This window comes from Lactuca serriola, chromosome 4 (assembly GCF_051521515.1).
Source record: "Lactuca serriola cultivar US96UC23 chromosome 4, Lser_US96UC23_V15, whole genome shotgun sequence".
NCBI lineage: Eukaryota > Viridiplantae > Streptophyta > Magnoliopsida > Asterales > Asteraceae > Lactuca > Lactuca serriola.
The window spans coordinates 397,327,093-397,348,212 of NC_136411.1; the positions used below are offsets into that span (position 1 = coordinate 397,327,093).

Below are 21,120 nucleotides of genomic sequence, written 5' to 3' on the forward strand. Positions count from 1 at the left end.
CCTGTTTTAATAAATGAATAATTTTAATATCTTTTTGCCAAATGTCATTCAAATAGATATCCTCATTAATATTATGTTATGTGTCATGTAGATATACTAGGCAAATTATTTCAAAATTCAAATTTACATTTTCTAATTATATGTTAAATTTAAAGTTATAATAACTTTAAAATTTTGATATATCTCTTAATTAATAATTTATTTAAAATGACTTATTTAAAAAATAACTGATTAATAATTATAAATTTTTATTATAAAAATTTAATTAATTTTATAGCCGTGGTTCCCACGGGTTATAAACTAGTATATATATATATATATATATATATATATATATATATATATATATATATATATATAATTTAATAATTATTTAAATATTATCATGTATTAATTTATAAATTACAATGTGTATTATTATTTATGTTTTAAAAAATAAAATTCTAACTCTTATTTTTTTTTTCTTTACAATGACAAAACTAGTCACTTTTTTAAATTACTTTAAAATTACATATCTTTAATGTTTTTTGAATGATTTTTTTGTATTTATGAATTGAGATTGTGCTTTTATTATACTTTGAAAGATTATTTAAGTTTGGAACTAATTTTAGTGGTTATCTTTAGTTAATTTGTTTACTTTTTTAAATGGGTTAACCCAGGTCTAACCCATTAATAGGTTTGGCTGGGAATTACATATATCGGTCAACCCGGTACAACCTATTTATCTGAAACCTATTTATCTAAAAGGTTTGGTTGTGATGGAAATATCCACCCATGTAAATAAAAAGGTTGGGTTAGGTTGTAATCTTCAACCTAATTAATTAATGGGTTAAATTTGACCTCAATCCAGATCGAACCATTGCCAGCTCTAAAAGAAGACCCATATTATATAACGGGGTCACCTTTTTTTTCTTATGTATACATTGTCTTTCTTGTGATTGTTGTTTTGTTCTTAAGTTGTACATAGAATCGTAAGATTTAGTGGCGATTTCGTTAAACATGAATAAATATAATGACAGAAATATGATAAAATATCGGGTTAAGAAGAAATGTTTTCTGGATTTTTTGTTATTTGGGTGGGTGGAGTTTTGGAGGAATATATAAAAGTAAAATTAGAAACAATAACCAAAAGAGTCGATATGTCAATAGTCTAAAGATGAAGTTTGTGTATAATTAGAAGTGTCTGGCGGTTTTTATTTGGGTGCTACTATATGTATCCCCTCACTCATATAAATCGTCACATCATGGAAGGTACACAAGTACTATTACACATACATGAAGGGGGTACATAAAGCAATTGAAGGGGTATGTATAGAATTTCGCTTTTTACTTTTAAGGAAATTTGATTTTACGGAATCAGTCCCTATAGTTTTAATACTTTGCTAACTTCTAATTTGTTTTTAAATACACACTTCTATTTCTTCCTTTTTAAACTGAAACATTAATTTGCAGAAAGGTCCTTGTATTAAGATCGCTTGTTAATATTTATTTTCTTACATTTAATACCACAAATTTAGTAAAAGACAGATACCAAAAGTGCGAAGTTTCGAAACTTTGGTGGCAAATTTCGAAAACACCTAAAGTATATTATTCATAAGGTTACTGACAATTAATATATTATATAAATTTAATTTATCTTATTGTCTATGACGTTGATGTCCAATGAAAATGAATCTTCGACATGTTATAAGGTTCCAGGGATTGGGCACGTCAAACAACTTGACATGTAAAGATGAAGCTTTCTTACCATGAAAAATAACGTTCCAATTCTTTGGTATGGAGCTAGGGATGAGATTTAGAATCGGAAAACCGGACCGGAACCGGAATCGGACTGGAACCGGAATCGTTAGAATCGTAATTTGTAGAACCGGTTCGAATCCCGAGTTTAAAGAATGACTTTATCTGGGATCCAGGTAATCCGAGTTTTGGGTCCTTCGGGTCCGGGTAAACTGGGTTTAAGAACCGGATGCGTGTTACGAATTGGAACCGATTTAAGGGGCCGAAACCGGTTTCTATGAAAAGTTTCAAACATGTATATCTCATTCGTTTGAAGTCGGATTGACATGAGGTTTTTTTTTTCTTTCCAAAATGCAGTTTATATTTTGTATTCTATGAATGTTTTAAAACATGAATATCTAATTTGTTTGAAGTCGAAATGTAACGACGTGAAAATTTAAAACAATTTTTCATTTTTAAAATGTACACTCTTCATAACATCTCGTATAAAAATCTCTTTTATTCAATTAAAAAGCACAACTCCATTAATAATTCAGGATCCTCATAACTCTTTCTTTGGTGTGTACAATCAAGCTGATGCCGTCCCGCGATTCCGAAGGAATACCTGAAACACATAACACGGTAAGCACGAAGTTTAGTGAGTTCCCCAAAATACCACATATAACACATATTAGCCACTCGAGGCTATAACTCTATGGACCCTCCGGTCCTAACTCTGTGGACCTTCCGGTTCTAACTCTGTGAACCTTCCGGTTCTAACTCTGTAAACTCTGGAACATACACGACATGAATCACATAGAAATAATGCAGTGTATCAAAATCACATAAATAGCATACAAGATACTATGTCATATAACTCTAATTTCCACTCTAGGTAAATTATAGTGAGAAGATTCACCTGGCAAGCAGGAAGCAGCTATCCTCACACTCGAATCTCGAACTCACCACCGCCTAACACATAAGGCATATATCTCTAATTAACACTCGAAATCTCAAAACCGACGATTACTCTTTCCCTTTCTAATTGGGAAGTGGATAAAAGACCATTTTACCCCTCCATGGTCTCTATTACTTATGTTGACCAAGACCCCACAGTCAACAGAAGTCAACTCAAGTCAACAGTCCCACTTGGCCCGACTCAGCGAGTACACCTTTGTGACTCGTCGAGTTCACTCACCTACCCGAAGTCTCTTGAAGATCCAGCTTAACTCGTCGAGCCGACCCCACGACTCGCCGGGCTAAATCGCGATTCAGACCAGACATGAAACCCTAGCCGACTCGTCGAGTCTGCTCATTGACTCAGCGAGTCCATTCAATCTTTTCCTTATCCAGATGATTTCAACCAGATCTAACACTCTAATCTATAGATCTACCATTCCAAGGCTTAATACTTACGTAAAGTTTCAATCTTTACACTAATGCACGGTGTTATAGCTCCAAAACACCAAAACACGCTCTTCATGATGGTTTTTGCTCAACAACCTTCATTTGGGCCACTAAAGCCGAGGCATCTAGCCTCTAAGGACCTCTCAAGGATCAGATTTGAGGTTTCCCACCGCAGATCATGTCTCACTTAGCTCAAAGATAAAATGAGGGGAGTTAAGCCCTAAAACTCCCAAGATCTAGAGGTCTAATCACAATTAGATGAAAAGGATGCAAGGTCATACTTTCCACAGCAGCTCCATGAGAAGATAAGCTAGATCCACAGCCCCCATCTCGTTCCTTGCTTGATTCATGCACCTTTCCTTCCACATAACTCACTAAATCACTTGATTTCATCATAAGAACTCAACCCAAGCTCCCATGGTGATTTAGGGTTTCTCACAAAGGATATGAGGCGCACCCAAGGTCATAAGTTCCTTTAAATACGCTCCAAACCCGGAACTTAGGGTTTTTCTGGGACCAGTATCTACTCGGCGAGTCCCTCTTTTGACTCTCGAGTCTACTCATTAAATCCCCCGAAGGATCTCGAATCGACTCGACGAGTTGGACCCTCAACTCGTCGAGTCCCTCCTTGAAACCCAAGATTAACCTTTACAATAATATCCCTGAAATCCAGATGTTACAATTCTCCCCCACTTGAATTTGATTTCGCCCTCGAAATCACTCCCTAACCACATATAAATTACATCCAACCACCCGAAGGCACCGTCGAAAGGATCTCATGCCAAACTGAAACCTTCTTCCATGGATAACTGAAATCACACAGAACTCCCAAATTCAGAACTAGTCCAATTCTTCGGCGCAATATACTCTTTCCCAATATCTGGAAACTCTAGTGGCCTTACTCGCCGCCAGACCACCTACTCAAGTGATCACCATGATATTCGCTCCTCGAATGTCAACCCTGATAACCCACTAATCCTCTGGTTCTCACAAGACCGAATCCAACAATCGGATACCGCTCACTCATACCAACATGCTAAAAGATCCGAATCACGCCCCAAGAAACAGAAGGGTCCACACCTCACTAGGGATCATCCACTAAACCGCTATCAAAACCCATCCGCCATAGAATCCTTAACACTCTGCCCTCATACACAAGGGTAAAACCATAATCGTTCAGAAGTGTCCTCAGACATCACATTCGAAAGCCCCAACTTTGTTTCTCGTATCCCTTTTCAATACTGGGCACTAAGTCAACTCCTGACTCCATAGTTGAACCTCCAAAGGTCACCCATAACATGCCCCAAAATGTCTCACCAACTTCCTTCTCACACAACAATCTCAGCGCGGTGACACACAAGTCACGAAGCTCTCTTTACCCCAACGAATAACACAAACCCACTAAATCATTTCACCCTCGACCTCTGTCGAACACCACTCCCTAGATTCATGCGCCTCGCGGTACCTCCCGTACCCGAGTGTTGACCTACACATGTCTAAGGAATCAGCTGGATAACAATACCTCTCAACTTGGGACCCATATCAGAATCTAGAATCTCATCTCGCCTACTCAAGGAACTATTAGAGCCAAAATCAAACTCGAGAGTCTGGTCCGACCCAGAATTGGAACCACCCGTCCTTATGAACCACTTAACCCATGACTCATGACTCGCAGCCCATGCGTACGTCACTTCCCCATTTCCTTCTGATTGTGATAAACACACCTTAACTTAATATATAACAATCCCTGATCATTAAGGAGACCACAGTCTCGCTCTTGATCCGACCACCAGGTCCCCAAAAACTCAATAATAAGGCTACCCAAGCCTAACACTCCTCTGTGTCATGATGTGACTTGCGAATAATACAGCTTCCTGTAGTACCACCATACCCTCTTGCTGACTAGTGAATATTACGGCTCCCCGCAGTATCACAACACCCTCTCACTGACTAGTGAGTACTACGGCTCCCCGCAGTATCAAAACACCCTCTCGCTGACTAGTGAATACTACGGCTCCCTATAGTATCACAATGCACTCTTGATGACTAGTGAGTACTACGGCTCCCCGCATTATCACAACACCCTCTCATTGACTAGTGAATACTATGGCTCCCCGCAGTATCACAACACCCTCTCACTGACTAGTGAATACTACGGTGCCCCGCAATATCACAACACCCTCTCACTGACTGGTGAATACTACGGCGCCCCGCAGTATCACAACACCCTCTCACTGACTAATGAATACTACGGATCCCCGCAGTATCACAACACCCTCTCACTGAATAGCAAAGCTCTCTCTTATCATCCCACAGTCTCATACTCACGTTAACACCACACTGCGTCCTCTAACACATGCTCTGCAGACTAACATAGATAGGTACCCACACTCATCCAAATTATGCATCATAATATCCGACGACAATCGCCATAACAAAACACCCTTCCCTACTGCAATCCGCCTTCTTAAATGATCCTTTATGATGTCAATACCCGAAGGGCTCCCACTGGAACCGTAGATACTTGATTCACCACATGCCGCCACAAACTCAAGACTCTAAAAATAATTTAGAATTCAAGGCATCATACTCGGATACCCCGGAAACACCATCGCAGAACATCACGATGTCCTGCCTCAACCACCGGTCCCATACTTACTGCATCATACACAGATACCTCAAAGCATTCCCTCAGGATATCATAACTATCCTTCATTTCACACAACGCGCAACTTCGGAGTATCCCAACTCTTAAACGAAACACTGAAGAATCGACAATGACTCGGAACATGATGACAACCATCCGAAACTCCCTCCTCTATTGCTCAAAACTCATGCAAAAATACACTGACCGACCCTGGGGTTGGAGGTCTCATTTCACATATGCTCTTCCCAAACTACATATAACAGCCCATACATCGGACTCGAATTTCCCAACCGCCGAACTAACCTTACCAGCCAAACCACCTCGAAGAATTTCCAACCACCACAAGTTCCCTGACCAACGGCCACCAGACGTGGTGACACTCATCCTTTCATGAGCACGAGCCTCATGCATAAACTTTTAACCACCAATAACGTTGGTATTCTGAATTCGTACCACAGGTCTCTATATCCAGTTCTCTAACCGCCCTTGAATGAACCTCTGATTCTCTCATTAGAATACCTGGTTCTCCTTCACTCAGGGTTTGAACCATCATCATTTGACGCATCAACAATCTATCCCACAGACTGTTCCCACCAGAAACATCGCACCTAATCCTGGAAGGTGTTGCGCACGCTCGATGATCTCCCGACAGAGATCAAGCAACCCAAATAACCCCAATCTCAGATGAAATCCTCAGAACTTCCCATCATGACTGTCTCTATTCATTCAGAAACTCACACCCTCCCATCACCGGACCTCCCCAACTGTCCAGTATTAACTCCGACTCTTAGTCCGGAAATAATGAACTATCATTCTCTTCATCCGCGACTCCTCAACCACGCTCTAACACATCACTCATCATAAGAGTAGAGACTCCACTTCCACTCTCGACACCCATCATAGACAAAAAGAGTCATTGCCCTGATATACTCCTCTTAATTGTTCCATGTTGCAGCTAACACATTCCCTACCATGCTCAAATAGGGTGTATCCTGGTCCTTGACCATCTTAGTCCCCACTGACAACCTGCTCAGGCTATATCATTCCCTCGCGACAGACCTACTGCCAGCTACTCTGATTGAAGATCATCATCAATGCGATCCCACAGGGCTCACCCCATCTCAGAAACTGAAATCTCAAAACCTCTTACGTCTCCCTCAAGAAACAAAAATAGCACTACTCGGGTCACAAGGTGACATCTCTACTATCGGCCGGCTGCCCAGCTCAGACCGTATTCTTCCATAACGCACCATCCCTGCTCAACTTTGAGTCTTGCGACTCTACTGGCATATCACCAACAATCCCTCGGAGCTAACCCAAATCTCTTCTCAAGGTATGCTCCGTTGAAACTCGTTCAACATCACCCTCGAGCCCCATATTCTATCGCATCCGATCATAGAATAACCCAAACACGACAGGATAACAGGAAAAAGCACAAACATTATCCGCTACGAAGCATGGTATTCGAACCATGACATCACCTCTCGCTCTGCTACTGATTATGGTGCTCAAACCATGACATCACCTCTCGATCAGCTACTGATCATGGTACCCGAACCATGACATCACCTCTCGATCTGCTACTGATCATGGTACTCGAACCATGACATCACCTCTCGATCTGCTACTGACCATGGTACTCGAACCATGACATCACCTCTCGATTTGCTATTGATCATGGTACTCGAACCATGACATCACTTCTCGATCTGCTACTGACCATGGTACTCGAACCATGACATCGCCTCTCGATCTGCTACTGACCATGGTACTCGAACCATGACATCATCTCTCGATTTGCTACTGATCATGGTACTCGAACCATGACATCACCTCTCGATTTGCTACTGATCATGGTACTCGAACCATGACATCACCTCTCGATCAGCTACTGACCATGGTACTCGAACCATGACATCACCTCTCGATCTGCTACTGATCATGGTACTCGAACCATGTCATCACCTCTCGATCTGCTACTGACCATGGTACTCGAACCATGACATCACCTCTCGATCTGCTATTGACCATGGTACTCGAACCATGACATCACCTCTCGATCTGCTACTGATCATGGTACTCGAACCATGACATCACCTCTCGATCTACTACTGACCATGGTACTCGAACCATGACATCACCTCTCGATCTGCTACTTAGAACCTCTAGAATACTCCCTGCATCGAGTATGGGTCCTCTGCTTTCAGTAGTACGGGCCCATACTACCTGCCACATCTACCCATACTCTCTACACGAACCATCCCAAATTCCCTAAGTAGCCGCTCAACCTTCTCATCATCAATGCTCTACTCTGTCAGCGTACTCATCTGACTAATGCCACTTCCTAGGCTCTTCCTAGGTTCTCATACTTCTCCGCCATCAGCTGCTGAGAAACTCCTTATGATGACAGTCATCTACCTCCTGAATATCGTCACATTCACTTGGTATATGAATCCCATCATCAGGAGTTCCACAAAGCATGAAGCAAGCAGCATTTGGGCGTCGAATAAACACATATACCCCGCTCTAGGTGATAACTCCACTAGCTCTACTCATACTCAAAAGATATCTCTGAGCTTTGCAACTCTACCCACATCCCTCTCTACATAGGATTCCTGATGGATACTCTTTACTTAGCACATACTCGAGAGTGCATCACAAATAACAACAACTCCTAGGCTAAGGCATCACAAATCAGGCCACACTAGTTCTAAAATATGAAATACCTAGCCTATCTCTAGCATATATAATATCTCATAACATATTTCATAAATCAAAAGTAATGGTATTTTGGGAAATCACCGAAAAATGACATATATCAGCCAACCCATTTATTAAACAGATCATATATGGGTTACTTAGAAAATAAACGGGTTGACCCGCCAACCCGTTTATATTTTTAATAAAAAAATTATTTTATTTTTAAATGCATTTATGTATCAAGTAATAAGTATTAATATTTAATAAGTATTATATAATATATACCATTGATTCATAGACCATTTGACTGTTTTGACATTTTGACTCGTGGTGGATGGCCTAAGGTCATAAGTTGTAACCTGTAAGGAAAAGTCTGTAACCATTTTAACCATTTGCCCTAAATAATCTATTCATGTATGAGCGTATCTCCCTCTTCGGCTCTTCTAGACTTCGAGTCTCTCGATCTCCCACAGTCCCACTCTCCCCTATATTACTCTGTGATTGAAATTACGTATCGAAATCAAATCGTGTATCGAAATCATAAACGGCATTGACGCCTAAAGGCTGAAGCGGTGAATCCTTGAACCTGAGTCGCCAATACAATCTTCTAGTATGTTCCAAATCTGCTAACCTGTATAAATAAATGGGTTGGCGGGTCATATATGGGTTTAGTTTCAAACTCGCCAACCCGTGACTTGTATATTTAACTTGGTCGTGTTTAGGTTGTCATATTTTTAACCGCCAACCCGCGACATGCCAACCCGAACACGAAACGATTGTCAGACCTAATATTCATCGACTTACAGTACCCTAAAGTCAAGATATCAAAACTGTGACTTTTTTGTTTTTCAGCTTTATTTTTATATTTTGTGAAATTTTAAAAATGCATATCTAATTCGTTTGAAGTCAAATGATCATAAAGTTTTTTGCAACGTATACTTTAGAGTTTGTACATGATTTTAGACTATAAAGTTATCATTTTTGGTTTTTATATTCATTGACTTACAGCCCCCAAAGTTGGGATATCAAAATTGTGAATTTTCTGTTTTTTAGCTTTATTTTTATATTTTATAATATTTTAAAAATGCATATCTAATTCGTTTGAAGTCGGATTATAATGAGGTTTTTTGCAACATGTAGTTTACAGTTAATACATAATTTTAAACTATAATGTTGTTATTTTTGGTTTAATATTCAATAACTTATAGTCCCTCGTAGTTGGGATATCAAAGTTGAAAATTTTCAAAGTTCAACCACCAAGTAATTACCAAAAAATTCCAGGTTTCTCGGGTTTTCCAGTTCTAGACCCACTTTACCTGGTTTCACCTGACCTACTTTAATGTTTCCGAGTTTTCCGGTTCTACGCCCACTTTACCCGATATCTTACTCGGAACTGAACTGGAACCAATTCCTGTATACCGGTCCGGTTTTTGTGTAACACTCATAAAAATTGCACCAATTTAAAACATTTTAATTCATTCCAAATCCATTAAGTTATTACAACTTGTTTTCAAAAGAGTTTAAACATCAGAGTATCCCCAGAACCAAACCACAAAATCATGAAGTATGAGGAGCGGTACGATCACGCCTTCGCCTTGCCACGATCTCCTGAAGTACCTGAAACCAAAACACTACAACTGTAAGCCCGAAAGCTTAGTGAGTTACCCCTAAAATACCAACCACATATAACCATACACATATCATATCACAATACAGAACAACCATGCATATCGGGTCTATAATGTGACTGGTCCGCCCGCACCGGGCCTTCAGTCCACCTGGTCCACCCTCCGAGTCTAGCCATGTATATCGAGTCTACAGTGAGATTGGTCCGCCCGCAGCGGGCCTTCAGTCGACCTGGTCCACTCTCCGAGCCTCGACACGTCTGGTCTGCCCTCTTGGGGCCTTCAGCCTATCTGGACCGCTCGCTGGGCCTTCGGGATATCCGGTCTGCCTTAGGTATGTTGGCCTACAGCATAAAGCAGGACCTGCCTCAACCCAACCCAGTCAAACAACCATGTGCACATAAAATAGTTAATCACATAACAATCCTCAGCCAAACAAACGAATCTATCAGATCATGCAACATAGCAACATCCTAACCAGGATACCGACCTAACCGGTCACTATCATAACATTACCCTACATATCAAGATACTGACCTTAACCGGGTCACTAACATAACACCATCCTAAAGCCAGGATGCAGATCTAGCAACTCAAGCATATCAAACAAATACCTGGATTCCCATCCGATAAAGGGCCGAACTTGGTGCCGTAGACCCTGTTGATATAGTGAGGATAACTCACCTTGCAACTGTCGAATCGAACTACGAAAACACTAACCCGAAGCACTGCTCCAAACTCCAACACCTGATGCCATCAATGGACCAAGACATAAATACTCAAAATACCATAACACCCTTGAAGGTCAAACAGGTCAAAGTCAAAGTCCTGGCCAAATTCAACCTTTCTGATTGACTCTACTCACCGAGTCAAACCGTCGACTCGCCGAGTTCTCATACTCAGAAAACTCTCATAGCACGACTTAATTCGCCGAGTTGCCACAAGACTCGTCGAGTCCAACGATCTCTGAGTCCCATCCTGCCCAACTCACTGAGTCGCCAACCGACTCACTAATCCAAAACTTTAACCAAAAGAGGTTGGGGTTCAGCGTCATGACTTGCCGAGTCCAAGAACAGACTCGCCGAGTCCACTACAATCTTCATCAGACTCGCCGAGTTGTTCTTCAACTCGTCGAGTCCAAGCTCATCATCATATGACTCGCCGAGTTACTACGCGACTCAAAGTCTGATCCCTAGCCCGACTCGCCGAGTCATCTCCCAGACTCGCCGAGTCCATACGTGCATTCCCATAATCTCGAGTCACAGAGCTATACCTTTGCTCCAAACAATAGATCTGGGTCTCTAGAGTCCATTAGCAACATAAAGTTGCTACCTTTACGTGCTCCATGTCCCATAATACTAAAAACCAAGCTAGAAAGGAACTTAACTCTTGGGGAATGGCTTTTGCATAACAACCAAAAGAGCTTTCTGCATCTTTGATCCAAATAGAGCTCAAATATGGAGTTTCAACTCCATATCTAACTTATACACCAAGATCTTATCATAGCATCTCCAAACAAACTCTAAAACTCCATGAAAGATGGATCTAGAAAGGAGAAGGCCAAGGATAACGATTCATTACCTCCAAAACGACCTCCTTCTGAAGAGTAATATGAATCTCCACAAATCCCCTTGATCCAAGCTTCTTGATCTCCAAGATCTCTTCACAAAACACTTTTCTAAGCTCCAATTTGCTTCCAAGGGCTCTCACTCACGATTCTAGGGTTTCTGGATCTCAAAGGGGGCTAAGGGAGTTGAGGGGAGGACATTAAGTCCTTTAAATAGGGTGCAACCCCGAAGATTAGGGTTTTTCCTCGTCCAACACTGACTCGTCGAGTCCAGCCGCCGACTCTTCGAGTCAGGCCACTTACCCCGTGCCTGGCACCCGTTTCGACTCGACGAGTCAAGAGACCTACTCGCCGAGTCCCTTCCTTTATTTTCACTTAGCACCCTTCAACTTCTTGCTTCTGAACTTGAGATGTTACATTTTGGTTCTACAAAATCTCGTTAACCGGTTCCAGGGTTTTTCGGGTCTGGGTCTACCGGTATGGGTTTTGACCCACTCTCATCCCAATATGGAGCATATAGTTGCCGAATTTAACACCCTTTTACTATTTTCTTTCTCTTCTTTTTCCCAACCGAATTAACGGTTTAATTTTCAATTATTTCTTTATATATATATATATATATATATATATATATATATATATATATATATATATATATATATATATATATATATATATATATATATATATATATATATATATATATATAAAACAACCTAAACACTTTCAAATTTTCAATATGTTTTACATATACAATGTCTTCCGTTAACTCTCCAAACAACCACATTTCTTTCAACACATCGACTAGAAAATTATCGGTTACCACCAACAACTCGACGACATATTCATTGAAGGATGCTTCAGTGACATTTGTCTGTCCCCTAAGTGTTACCTTATATTTGTTATATTATGTTAGTTTTCTTGTCATGCCAATGGGGTAGTATCATACTTCAATTCTTCCACCAACTATTTTCACAAACGTTCAACATTTTAAGGAACTCGTTCTAAAAACTCAACTTCATTCCTAACTCAATTCAATATTTTAATGAAATCGTTTAAAAACCCAATTTCAATCCTAACTCAAAGAGAGAAAATATAAAAGTAAAAAAGAAAAAATAATATTCAATTAATGAAATTGTAAGTTTTCAAGCTAAATTAAATTTGTTTTAAAGAATAAAAAATTGAAGTACGACACTATTCCGTTGGTGACAAGAAAATTAGCCTAATATGACAAATGGATAATGACTTTAAAAGGTAATATATTTTTCGATTTTTATATATTTAGTCATTGAGTTTTTTTTTGTCGATATTTACCCTTTAACTTTTTTAATTGTACACATGTAGTCCTTACGACCAACTACTTCATGTAAGCCTAAAAAAACGACTTAAAAGCAATGTTGCAGAAGTCGGCCTTGGCGGCCGATTAATCGTTTGACGACCTTGAATCTATTACGATTAGGGTGTTTGACGGAAATTGGTCAAAAGCGGTCAAACTCAGGCTTGGTGGTCCTTGTCGCCCTTGGCGGTCATAGGCGAGAAATATTTAAAAAATTCAAAAAAAAATAATTTTCAAATATTACATCAAAATTTTAAATTTTTAAAATTTTAAGCTTTCAAAATTTAAAATATTATACTAAAATTTTTAAAATTTCAAAATTTTAAATTTTAAAATTTCCAAATACTTAATTTTTAGAAAACATATACAAATCGAAAAATATATTATTATTTTCAGTCATTATCAATCTAACAAATATAAGTTAACACTTACATGAGAGACAAATGTGAGAACATGTGACTATTCCATTTAACCCAAGGCATCTTATGGTTGCTCGCGTTGTTATTTCGTTTGTAGGTTAATTTTATGACGTATGATTAGCCATATAATAATAAATATATAGGAGGATACATTTGTTTGGCTGAGTCTGAGGGGCTGTTTGTTTTTTTTGTGAAGAACTGTACAACCACTTTTGTCTGCGCCGCGCAGACAACGCGCAGACATATGCCATCGCAGAGTGTTTGTTTTTTGGAAGTGCGCCGACCAAAAAACGTCTGCGCGAGGTCTTCCTGGCGCAGACATGAGCCACTGTCTTCAAAGGTCTTCAGACCTCATTTTAACCAAAAAAAAAAAAAAATACCACACGTTTTTTTTTTCTTTCTCTTTTTGCTGAAAACGCAATTTTAATCTTTATGACATGAAATTAAGTTTGAAAAATTAATTTATTTCAACAGCTGCAGACGTTAAAAACAAACAGTCTTCTTACTGCAGACTGCAGATATGGTCCGCAAACTGCTGCTTAAAAAAAAACAGCACCTGAGTCTGTTTGTGACTTTGTGGGAAATGGGAAATGGCATATTATGATACTATTATTTAATATCTATGACCATTTGTAGATTCACATACGTAATTAGCGTAATAAAAATATATTTTATCCTTTGATTTATTCTCTTTCTATTTCACAACGTGGCAGTGATATGTATATGGTTTCCTTAATTCCTTTCACCATTTAGCCTTTTTTTCCCTATAAAACAAAGCTAACTTGATAAGTCGGAAGCATTTAACTTAGAATATTATACATCTCGAAATTATAAAACAAAGTCGAGATGGCCGAGTTGGTCTAAGGCGCCAGATTAAGGTTCTGGTCCGAAAGGGCGTGGGTTCAAATCCCACTCTCGACAATTTCGTTTTTTAAACTTCAAAAGCAAATTGCTAATCCTAATGAAAGCCTTGTTACTTTTTCATGTGCGTCCAACTTATTGACCGCTTTCAAATGCAAAGCACCACATCATTTCTGCACACATGTTCAGCTAAAACAACACATATATTTTAAATGTTATTTTCTTAAAGATTTTTAGCATGAAAGATGGTGTAGAACAAAATTTAATGAAAATAATACAACAAAGAACAAACTAAACCCCAATAACTAATTTTGTAATGACGTTTTGATGTTTTTGAAACAAAGGCAGCCATGGGGATGCTTCAACCTCGGGTTTTCCCATATAAATGCTGGTAGACAACCTTAGTTCGACGCACCAGTATCATACTTAAAACAACTGCTATGACACACAATGCAGACATGATAATATAAGTCGTACAAAAGCATACGGACCCCTCGCACTTCAAAGGCTCATCCCCAACAAAAAGCTTATCAAAACGTTGATTCCTGTGTTGAGCTTGCTTCTCTGCTTCCTTGTCATATATAGAACTGGCAAGGACACCGGAGAAGACTAGTGAACCCGCAGGGTTGGCTAGTGTCATAAAATTGTATAAAGCACCAAACTTTTTCAACCCAAAAAGCTCAGATGTAGCGGCGGGGACAACAGCCCAATGGGCGCCATAGCCTACACCGATTAACAATGTACCAATGTACATTGCACCGGGCCAACCCATGGCAAAGAATAAATGACCAATCGCCATCACCGCCTGTGCAACCGCCATTGCTACAGGTCGTGGATAAGCATACTCCCTCACCACGATCTCTGAGAAATACCCCCCACCAACACGACCTAAAAAGTTCCAGATGCTGATCATGGAAACAAATATGTGTGGTTTCTCGTACCCCAAAGACTGACTCATCTGACCTAAATTATCAATCACGGTCAACCCAGAACCAGACCCTAGTAACAGCGACCAGAAGATTAGCCAGAAATCTGCTTTCACCAGAGCCTGTGTCAGGGTGAAGTCTTCCCCTCTATGTGGTCCTCTTCTTCTCTTCACCCTAACAGCTCCTCTTGCGGCTGCTTGGGCTAACTTTGCTTGTAGTTGAGCAAGTCTTTTTTGTCTCTCTGAAGCAGGAAGCAGGTCGACCTCTTGAGGCTTTTCGTCTTCCAGTTCGCTAAATATAAAATCGTTAGGATCTGGTTCGGATTCGGGTTTTGCAGGTTCATTACTGGTTCTTGGTGAGGCTAGAAGAGATTCTTCTTTTGGGTCGAGCGGGTCACGGGAAAGCGTCATTTGTATTGGGATCATGATTGGTGCGATTACCAGCAAGAACAAAACCAGAGTGAAAATTCGAACTATGGTCTGGTTCAGATCTAATAAATCCTCCACAAGCATAACCCCCATGAGATACGCAGCTAAAATGAGGCATACGCAATAAATAAACGAGAAACTTGATCCATCCAGTGATCGGAGTTGTTTGTGGCCTCCGACTGGGCGGACGATAAACATAAGAGATATAACCACCATGGATGGTCCAACTGCAACCATGAATATGAGTGAGGCGCGATCAGGCCAATTGATGGATGCGTATATCTGAGTCAAAATTGCACCACCCAACCCTGCAAATCCCTTTAGTATTCCGACGACTGGTCCACGGCTTCTCGGGAAGTTTTGAACGCATGCCACTAGTGCCACTGTGTTGAAGTAGGTCTCGCCATTGGTTCCGACAAATATGAGAATGCACATCTGCATGCATGCATATCATTAAACATCATTTTCAAGAGTAGCATATATCAATCGAGCCAAAATGCATAGCAAATTAGCAATGTGCATGGTTTTAAACGATTCCAATTTTTTTTTTTTTTTTTTTTTTTTGGGGTAAAAATTAAAAAAAACCGATACTTACAACCCATAACGGTAACGTTGGTACTCTGTGGGTGGCGATGAGCCAGACCCAACCATAACCAATGAAGTTCTTAATGGCGCCAACAAGAAGGGCAGCCCATAAGGGCAATATCTCCGACAGAGTTCCGGCCAAAAACCCAACACTATCCCCAAGATCTTTAGCAACACCCAACCTTGCGATCTGCCTTTGATTGTAGTTTAAGGAGCTCTTAATCACCGGGGATAAACTTCCGAACAAGTATCCGATGCCGGCGCATGATTGTACCCACATTGCCACCACAAATACAAGCCATCGGTTATTGAAGAACATAACCATGAATTCCTTAACCTTAGCCATTATGGATGATTTGAAAAAACGAAAGATTGGTTCATCTGTTTGGATTTGAAAGATGTATTTAGAGGTATATGAATTGAAGCATATGGTTTTGTTTTTGCCTGTGATCACCGTCTCTTTTTCATACGGAGTAGGATTTTTGGGATTTTTGGTTTAATGGGGGCTGAGCGTAGAATCTGGTGGAGCGATAATATAGCCGACGATATTTGGAAATCCAAATTCCGTGAGTTCCAAATCTATTGTGTATTAAACTATCAAGCTTCACATAACATGATAATATTGCGATTTTCGTTTATATGTTAACGCTTTAAATAGTTAACTAATCAAATTACTTTTGTTAGATATTGTGTAAACTTAAAAACTCATTCAAACCATTCAATTTCATAGATATCCATGAAAATTTCCATATCCGATTATAGATATTTACAAATTTATGTATATTAATGTTTTGTAATAACTAATAGTGGAAATGTGGGATAATCACGAAAATTATTAAATTACCACTTTACTAGTAACATGCAGCAAGTTGATCATTATTTTAACAAACGGACAAATTGACCCATAAATTCGAAACTTGGCGGTTTTGAAATTCATTAGAAGTTTAAAACTCAATACTCCATGGTTGTATATTAAAGTGTTAAGCATTTTAAAAACTGTTACTTAATTAATTTCAAAACTCATTATTTTAATAAGGGAATTGATTCGTACATAACAATTTTTTTCCGTACACAACAATTTGTGCATTAAAGTATTGTATTGTACAACTCCATAAAACATGAATTGTTGTGTATGGATAAAAATTGTTGTCTACGAATCACTTTCCTTTTAACAAACTCTCGTCTATATTGTCCTCTACTGTCCGCATTTGGTGTTTGTGGGGCGTAGACCGTTGACCCGTTGATTTTGACCTTTGACTGATGATTTTTTTAACCATCTTGACTTTGGTCAGATTTTGATGAATTTGAGTATTTGATTAATGATTGGTCTTGGATTGGTATTAGGTAGTTTGTGTTAGGTGTTCCGTTTGTAGGGACTAGGGACTGCTGTTGAGTTTTTGTTGCTTGAGTCATGAGATTTTTCATTATATTATATGTGGCATTATATGTCCAACGTGTTGTAGCATGCCTATGTTCTGTTAGCAGCGATGATGTGATAGACTAGAATAGTCTTGTTTTAGAATATATGACAGATTGTTTGATTGAGGTTTATATTAATATTAACGGATCATTGAGTGAATGCCCTATGGGTCCTACGTAATTAAAATTAGATAACATGAGAACTATTGAGCTGACCTTATTTCATGGTCCTTGTCCGGTTAATTGCTCTTGGGTAGGAACATATGTTTGACTGACATGGGAAAAGCGGATTCCATATCTTTATTACTAGTTTTGTCTGGCAGTGGAAGTATAGTCATCCGCAACAAGAGAGAGACACAACGCGGTCGAGTGCCCAACTTTTTCATTCTTCGCGGTTGAGTCATCAGTGATCGTAAGAGAAGTGGCCTAGTTTATCGGATATCAGATTCTGTGCCTTTACCACTTAGCTTTGAAGTTGAATGCCAAATAAATAGGATAAGGCTTGGGCCAAGACGCCTTAAGTCATCGGGTGAAGCACCTGCAGATAGGGAACCTCTTTCTTTTTTTCTTTGCCGGGAAGTAAGTAAAGATAGATTCCCTTAACTATGGTTCACCTTAAGCTTTCAAGCTCAACCTAGTCGTTCGGATATAAGACTTTCAGTCAAGAAGCAATCCCTCTACCTCTTCTACTATGTGAACGAAGACTGTGTCAAGTGAAGTTTCAACTAGGAATTCATTAGCTCACCTCAGCCAAATCATCAAAACTCTCACAATAAGGTACAAAAGTTTCTTCGGCAGTAGCTGCAGTTTATCCAATAGAAAATGTCGTTGTAGCTGTAGTCGCAGTAGGGGAAAGTTAATCATACCTAGTTCAGTCTCCAGGTTCAATAGATGCCATGCCTATTTATTCCTAGTTAAAGCGGGAAAACAAGGTCTATCACTCCAAGTGAGCTTGCCCTAGCATCTCTGTCAAGTGAATTCAAAACAATTAGAAAAAAAGTCCGTCTGAGAATGTAGTAAGAAGGTATCTATACCAGGCATCTTCGCGAAAGTCTAATTATCAAGTAGTTCAAACAAGAGAGGCAAGCGCCTTATATATAGGGCACTAGCACTTCGTTGAATCTTTGCAAAAATGATGACACGTGTTAGCTTATATATTGTTATTATCGGTAAAAAAAATTAGTTGAATTCTCTACATGAGGTTTAGCCAAGGTTAACTAGGTATTCACATTTAATATGAGAATGCCATGAGGAATACAAAAAATATATATATAAAATATGTTCAATGTTGTACCTTTGTTTTTTATTTGTTCTTTTGAGAAAAAAATAGTGGGTGAGCTATTCTCGTTTGAGCTCTCAAGAATGATAGTCTTCTTCTTTTTATCTTTATTATCAATTTATTTATTTTATTTTTTGATTTTGGAAGATCATGAAAAGATACATTGGCCCTTCGCGGTTTTTCTTGTTGGTATCTGTAGTATTACGATTTGCATCAAATAACTTGATTTCATTAGTATACAGTGTTCATTAATATTTAGGAACAAACATTTTAAATATGAAGCATCAAACATTTTTAGAATGTTATTTGAACAATTATTCAGAATATTAGAACATTTATGCTAATTTGAGTTTTAATAATAACTCAACATCTATAATCAGAATACTTTTGAGCTACCTATAAAGTTCATCTAGATGCAAATCTTTTCACGATTTTATATATTCTACATAAATCAGACACATTGATGTAGGTCTAAATGATATGTTTATAATATTATATTTCATTATGCGGTGAGTTTTAGAGATAACTGTACATGTAACGACCCAAAAATCCAAGGTAAAATTTTCATTCTTATTATAACCAAAACACTATTGTAACTTTGTTTAAGACATTGAAAAATATTTCAATTAAAAAAATATCAGAGTTTAATCCCAAAGATCACGTATTGCGGAAAACACGGGTGTATGCGTTGCGAAAATCCCGAGCTCTTTCAATTGAAAACTGGAGTACCTGAAACAAAAACTGAAAACCGTAAGCACAAAGCTTAGTGAGCTCCCTAGAGCCACATACCATACATATAAAACGATCCATACATGTCATACATAACCACGAGCCATGCATACCATTCGTATATCATAATCAATAAAGGTGTTATGTGCTGCGCACAGTCTTGCCATTATGCCACGAGCCACCTCGTGGTCTTTCTTGCCAAGCCGGAGGCCACAACCATAGGTCTTACCTACAAGTGCCAGGAGCCACCTCCGGGTTTTCCATGTAAGCATCACAAAGACAAATAGCATACAGTCTACAACTACTTGACTAATAATCGCCAGAGTTCAAACTCTTGTCTTTCATACAGTGTGTCAGGAGCCACCTCCTGGTCTTTCATGCATAATGCCAATGGCTAATCCCCGGATCTTCCTATAATACAAAAACCTAATGGGATGGCATTAGTGCCTTCGACCCATACAAACAGTGAGGAGACTCACCTCGAATGCTAAAGCTCACTGCACAAAACCTTAGTTGTTAACCTGACGACTTCCCAAACTATGAATACCCAAACAACATCCAATTAGCAACTGAAATCCAAACCATGATCCATATTCCAAACTTGGGGTAAAATGACCATTTTACCCCTGGCCCATCAAGCCTCACAACCAAGGCCCAAGCTCAAAATCAACAAGGCCTAAAACTATAAGATCTGTAAAAGTCCACTAATGACCTAATTTTCCAAATTGGGCCCAATCCCATATGGGTCTTATCCTAAGCCCATATTTCCCTCGAATACAATTAAGGTTACCACAAACACCTCTTGGGACAAACTTGGTCAAAAACATTAGTCAAAAGTCAACGTCAACCCCCCGAGTTGACTCAACTCGTTGAGTTATCTGATAACTCGTCGAGTTTCCATTAAGCAGAAAATCACAATATTTCGATCCAATTCGCCAAGTTTCCCTTTTACTCGTTGAGTTCCTCCCTTTTCAACAAAATCTGGACTAACCCAACCCAACTCGCCGAGTTCCCTTAAGAGCTCGTCGAGTACTTCGATTAGCCAACCTACTTAATGCATTAAGCCACTATTCTTCAAACCGAAGCCCTATCTTCCAGATCTAGACTGATAATACGTCTAGAAGGGTAAAGTTTCCAACTTTACCCATTAAGAACCACCCCAAAGGCATAAAGCTCAAATCCTAATCCTAAAAGGCTTATGTCTTAATAAAAAAAACCATCATATCTTCCAGATAGAACCCATGAACACAGATCTGGGCCTTAAAGACCAAAAGGTCACGTAAAGTCTTCAACTTTACTCACATGCAAGGCTAGAGGGAACTTAAAAGCTTAATAGAGACCATAATAAGGGCATAATGGATTCATGGAGCCCTTAAGACCATAAAGTTGTCACCTTTATGCCACAAGAGCTCCATAGAACCATAGATCTGAAAGGGTTTGTCCAAATGGGACGTCCAACTCCCAACAACCACTCCA

At 39.2% G+C, this 21,120-nt stretch overlaps 1 protein-coding gene and 1 non-coding gene across 2 annotated transcripts; one reads left to right on the forward strand and one right to left on the reverse strand.

The window, feature by feature from the left end:
- The first annotated feature begins 14,257 nt into the window (after window positions 1-14,257).
- On the forward strand, window positions 14,258-14,338 carry TRNAL-AAG (transfer RNA leucine (anticodon AAG)). Its single transcript has one exon. It is a non-coding gene; the product is annotated as a tRNA-Leu (tRNA).
- A 182-nt stretch (window positions 14,339-14,520) lies between these two features.
- Window positions 14,521-16,588, reverse strand: LOC145100840 (protein NUCLEAR FUSION DEFECTIVE 4-like). The gene is made up of 2 exons (XM_079037961.1): window positions 16,228-16,588; window positions 14,521-16,067 (listed from the first exon to the last, which is right to left on the reverse strand). Exons 1-2 carry the CDS (start codon window positions 16,561-16,563, stop codon window positions 14,640-14,642), a joined length of 1,764 nt encoding a protein of 587 aa, XP_078894087.1. The 5' UTR covers window positions 16,564-16,588; the 3' UTR covers window positions 14,521-14,639.
- Window positions 16,589-21,120: the final 4,532 nt, after the last annotated feature.

Excerpts from the sequence above, each read along its gene's own strand:
- LOC145100840 (XM_079037961.1), bottom strand. The coding sequence starts at position 16,563 with ATGGCTAAGGTTAAGGAATTCATGGTTATGTTCTTCAATAACCGATGG. Across the intron at positions 16,068-16,227 it reads CAACGTTACCGTTATGGGTT|ATGTGCATTCTCATATTTGT; the intron begins GTAAGTATCGGT and ends GCATGCATGCAG.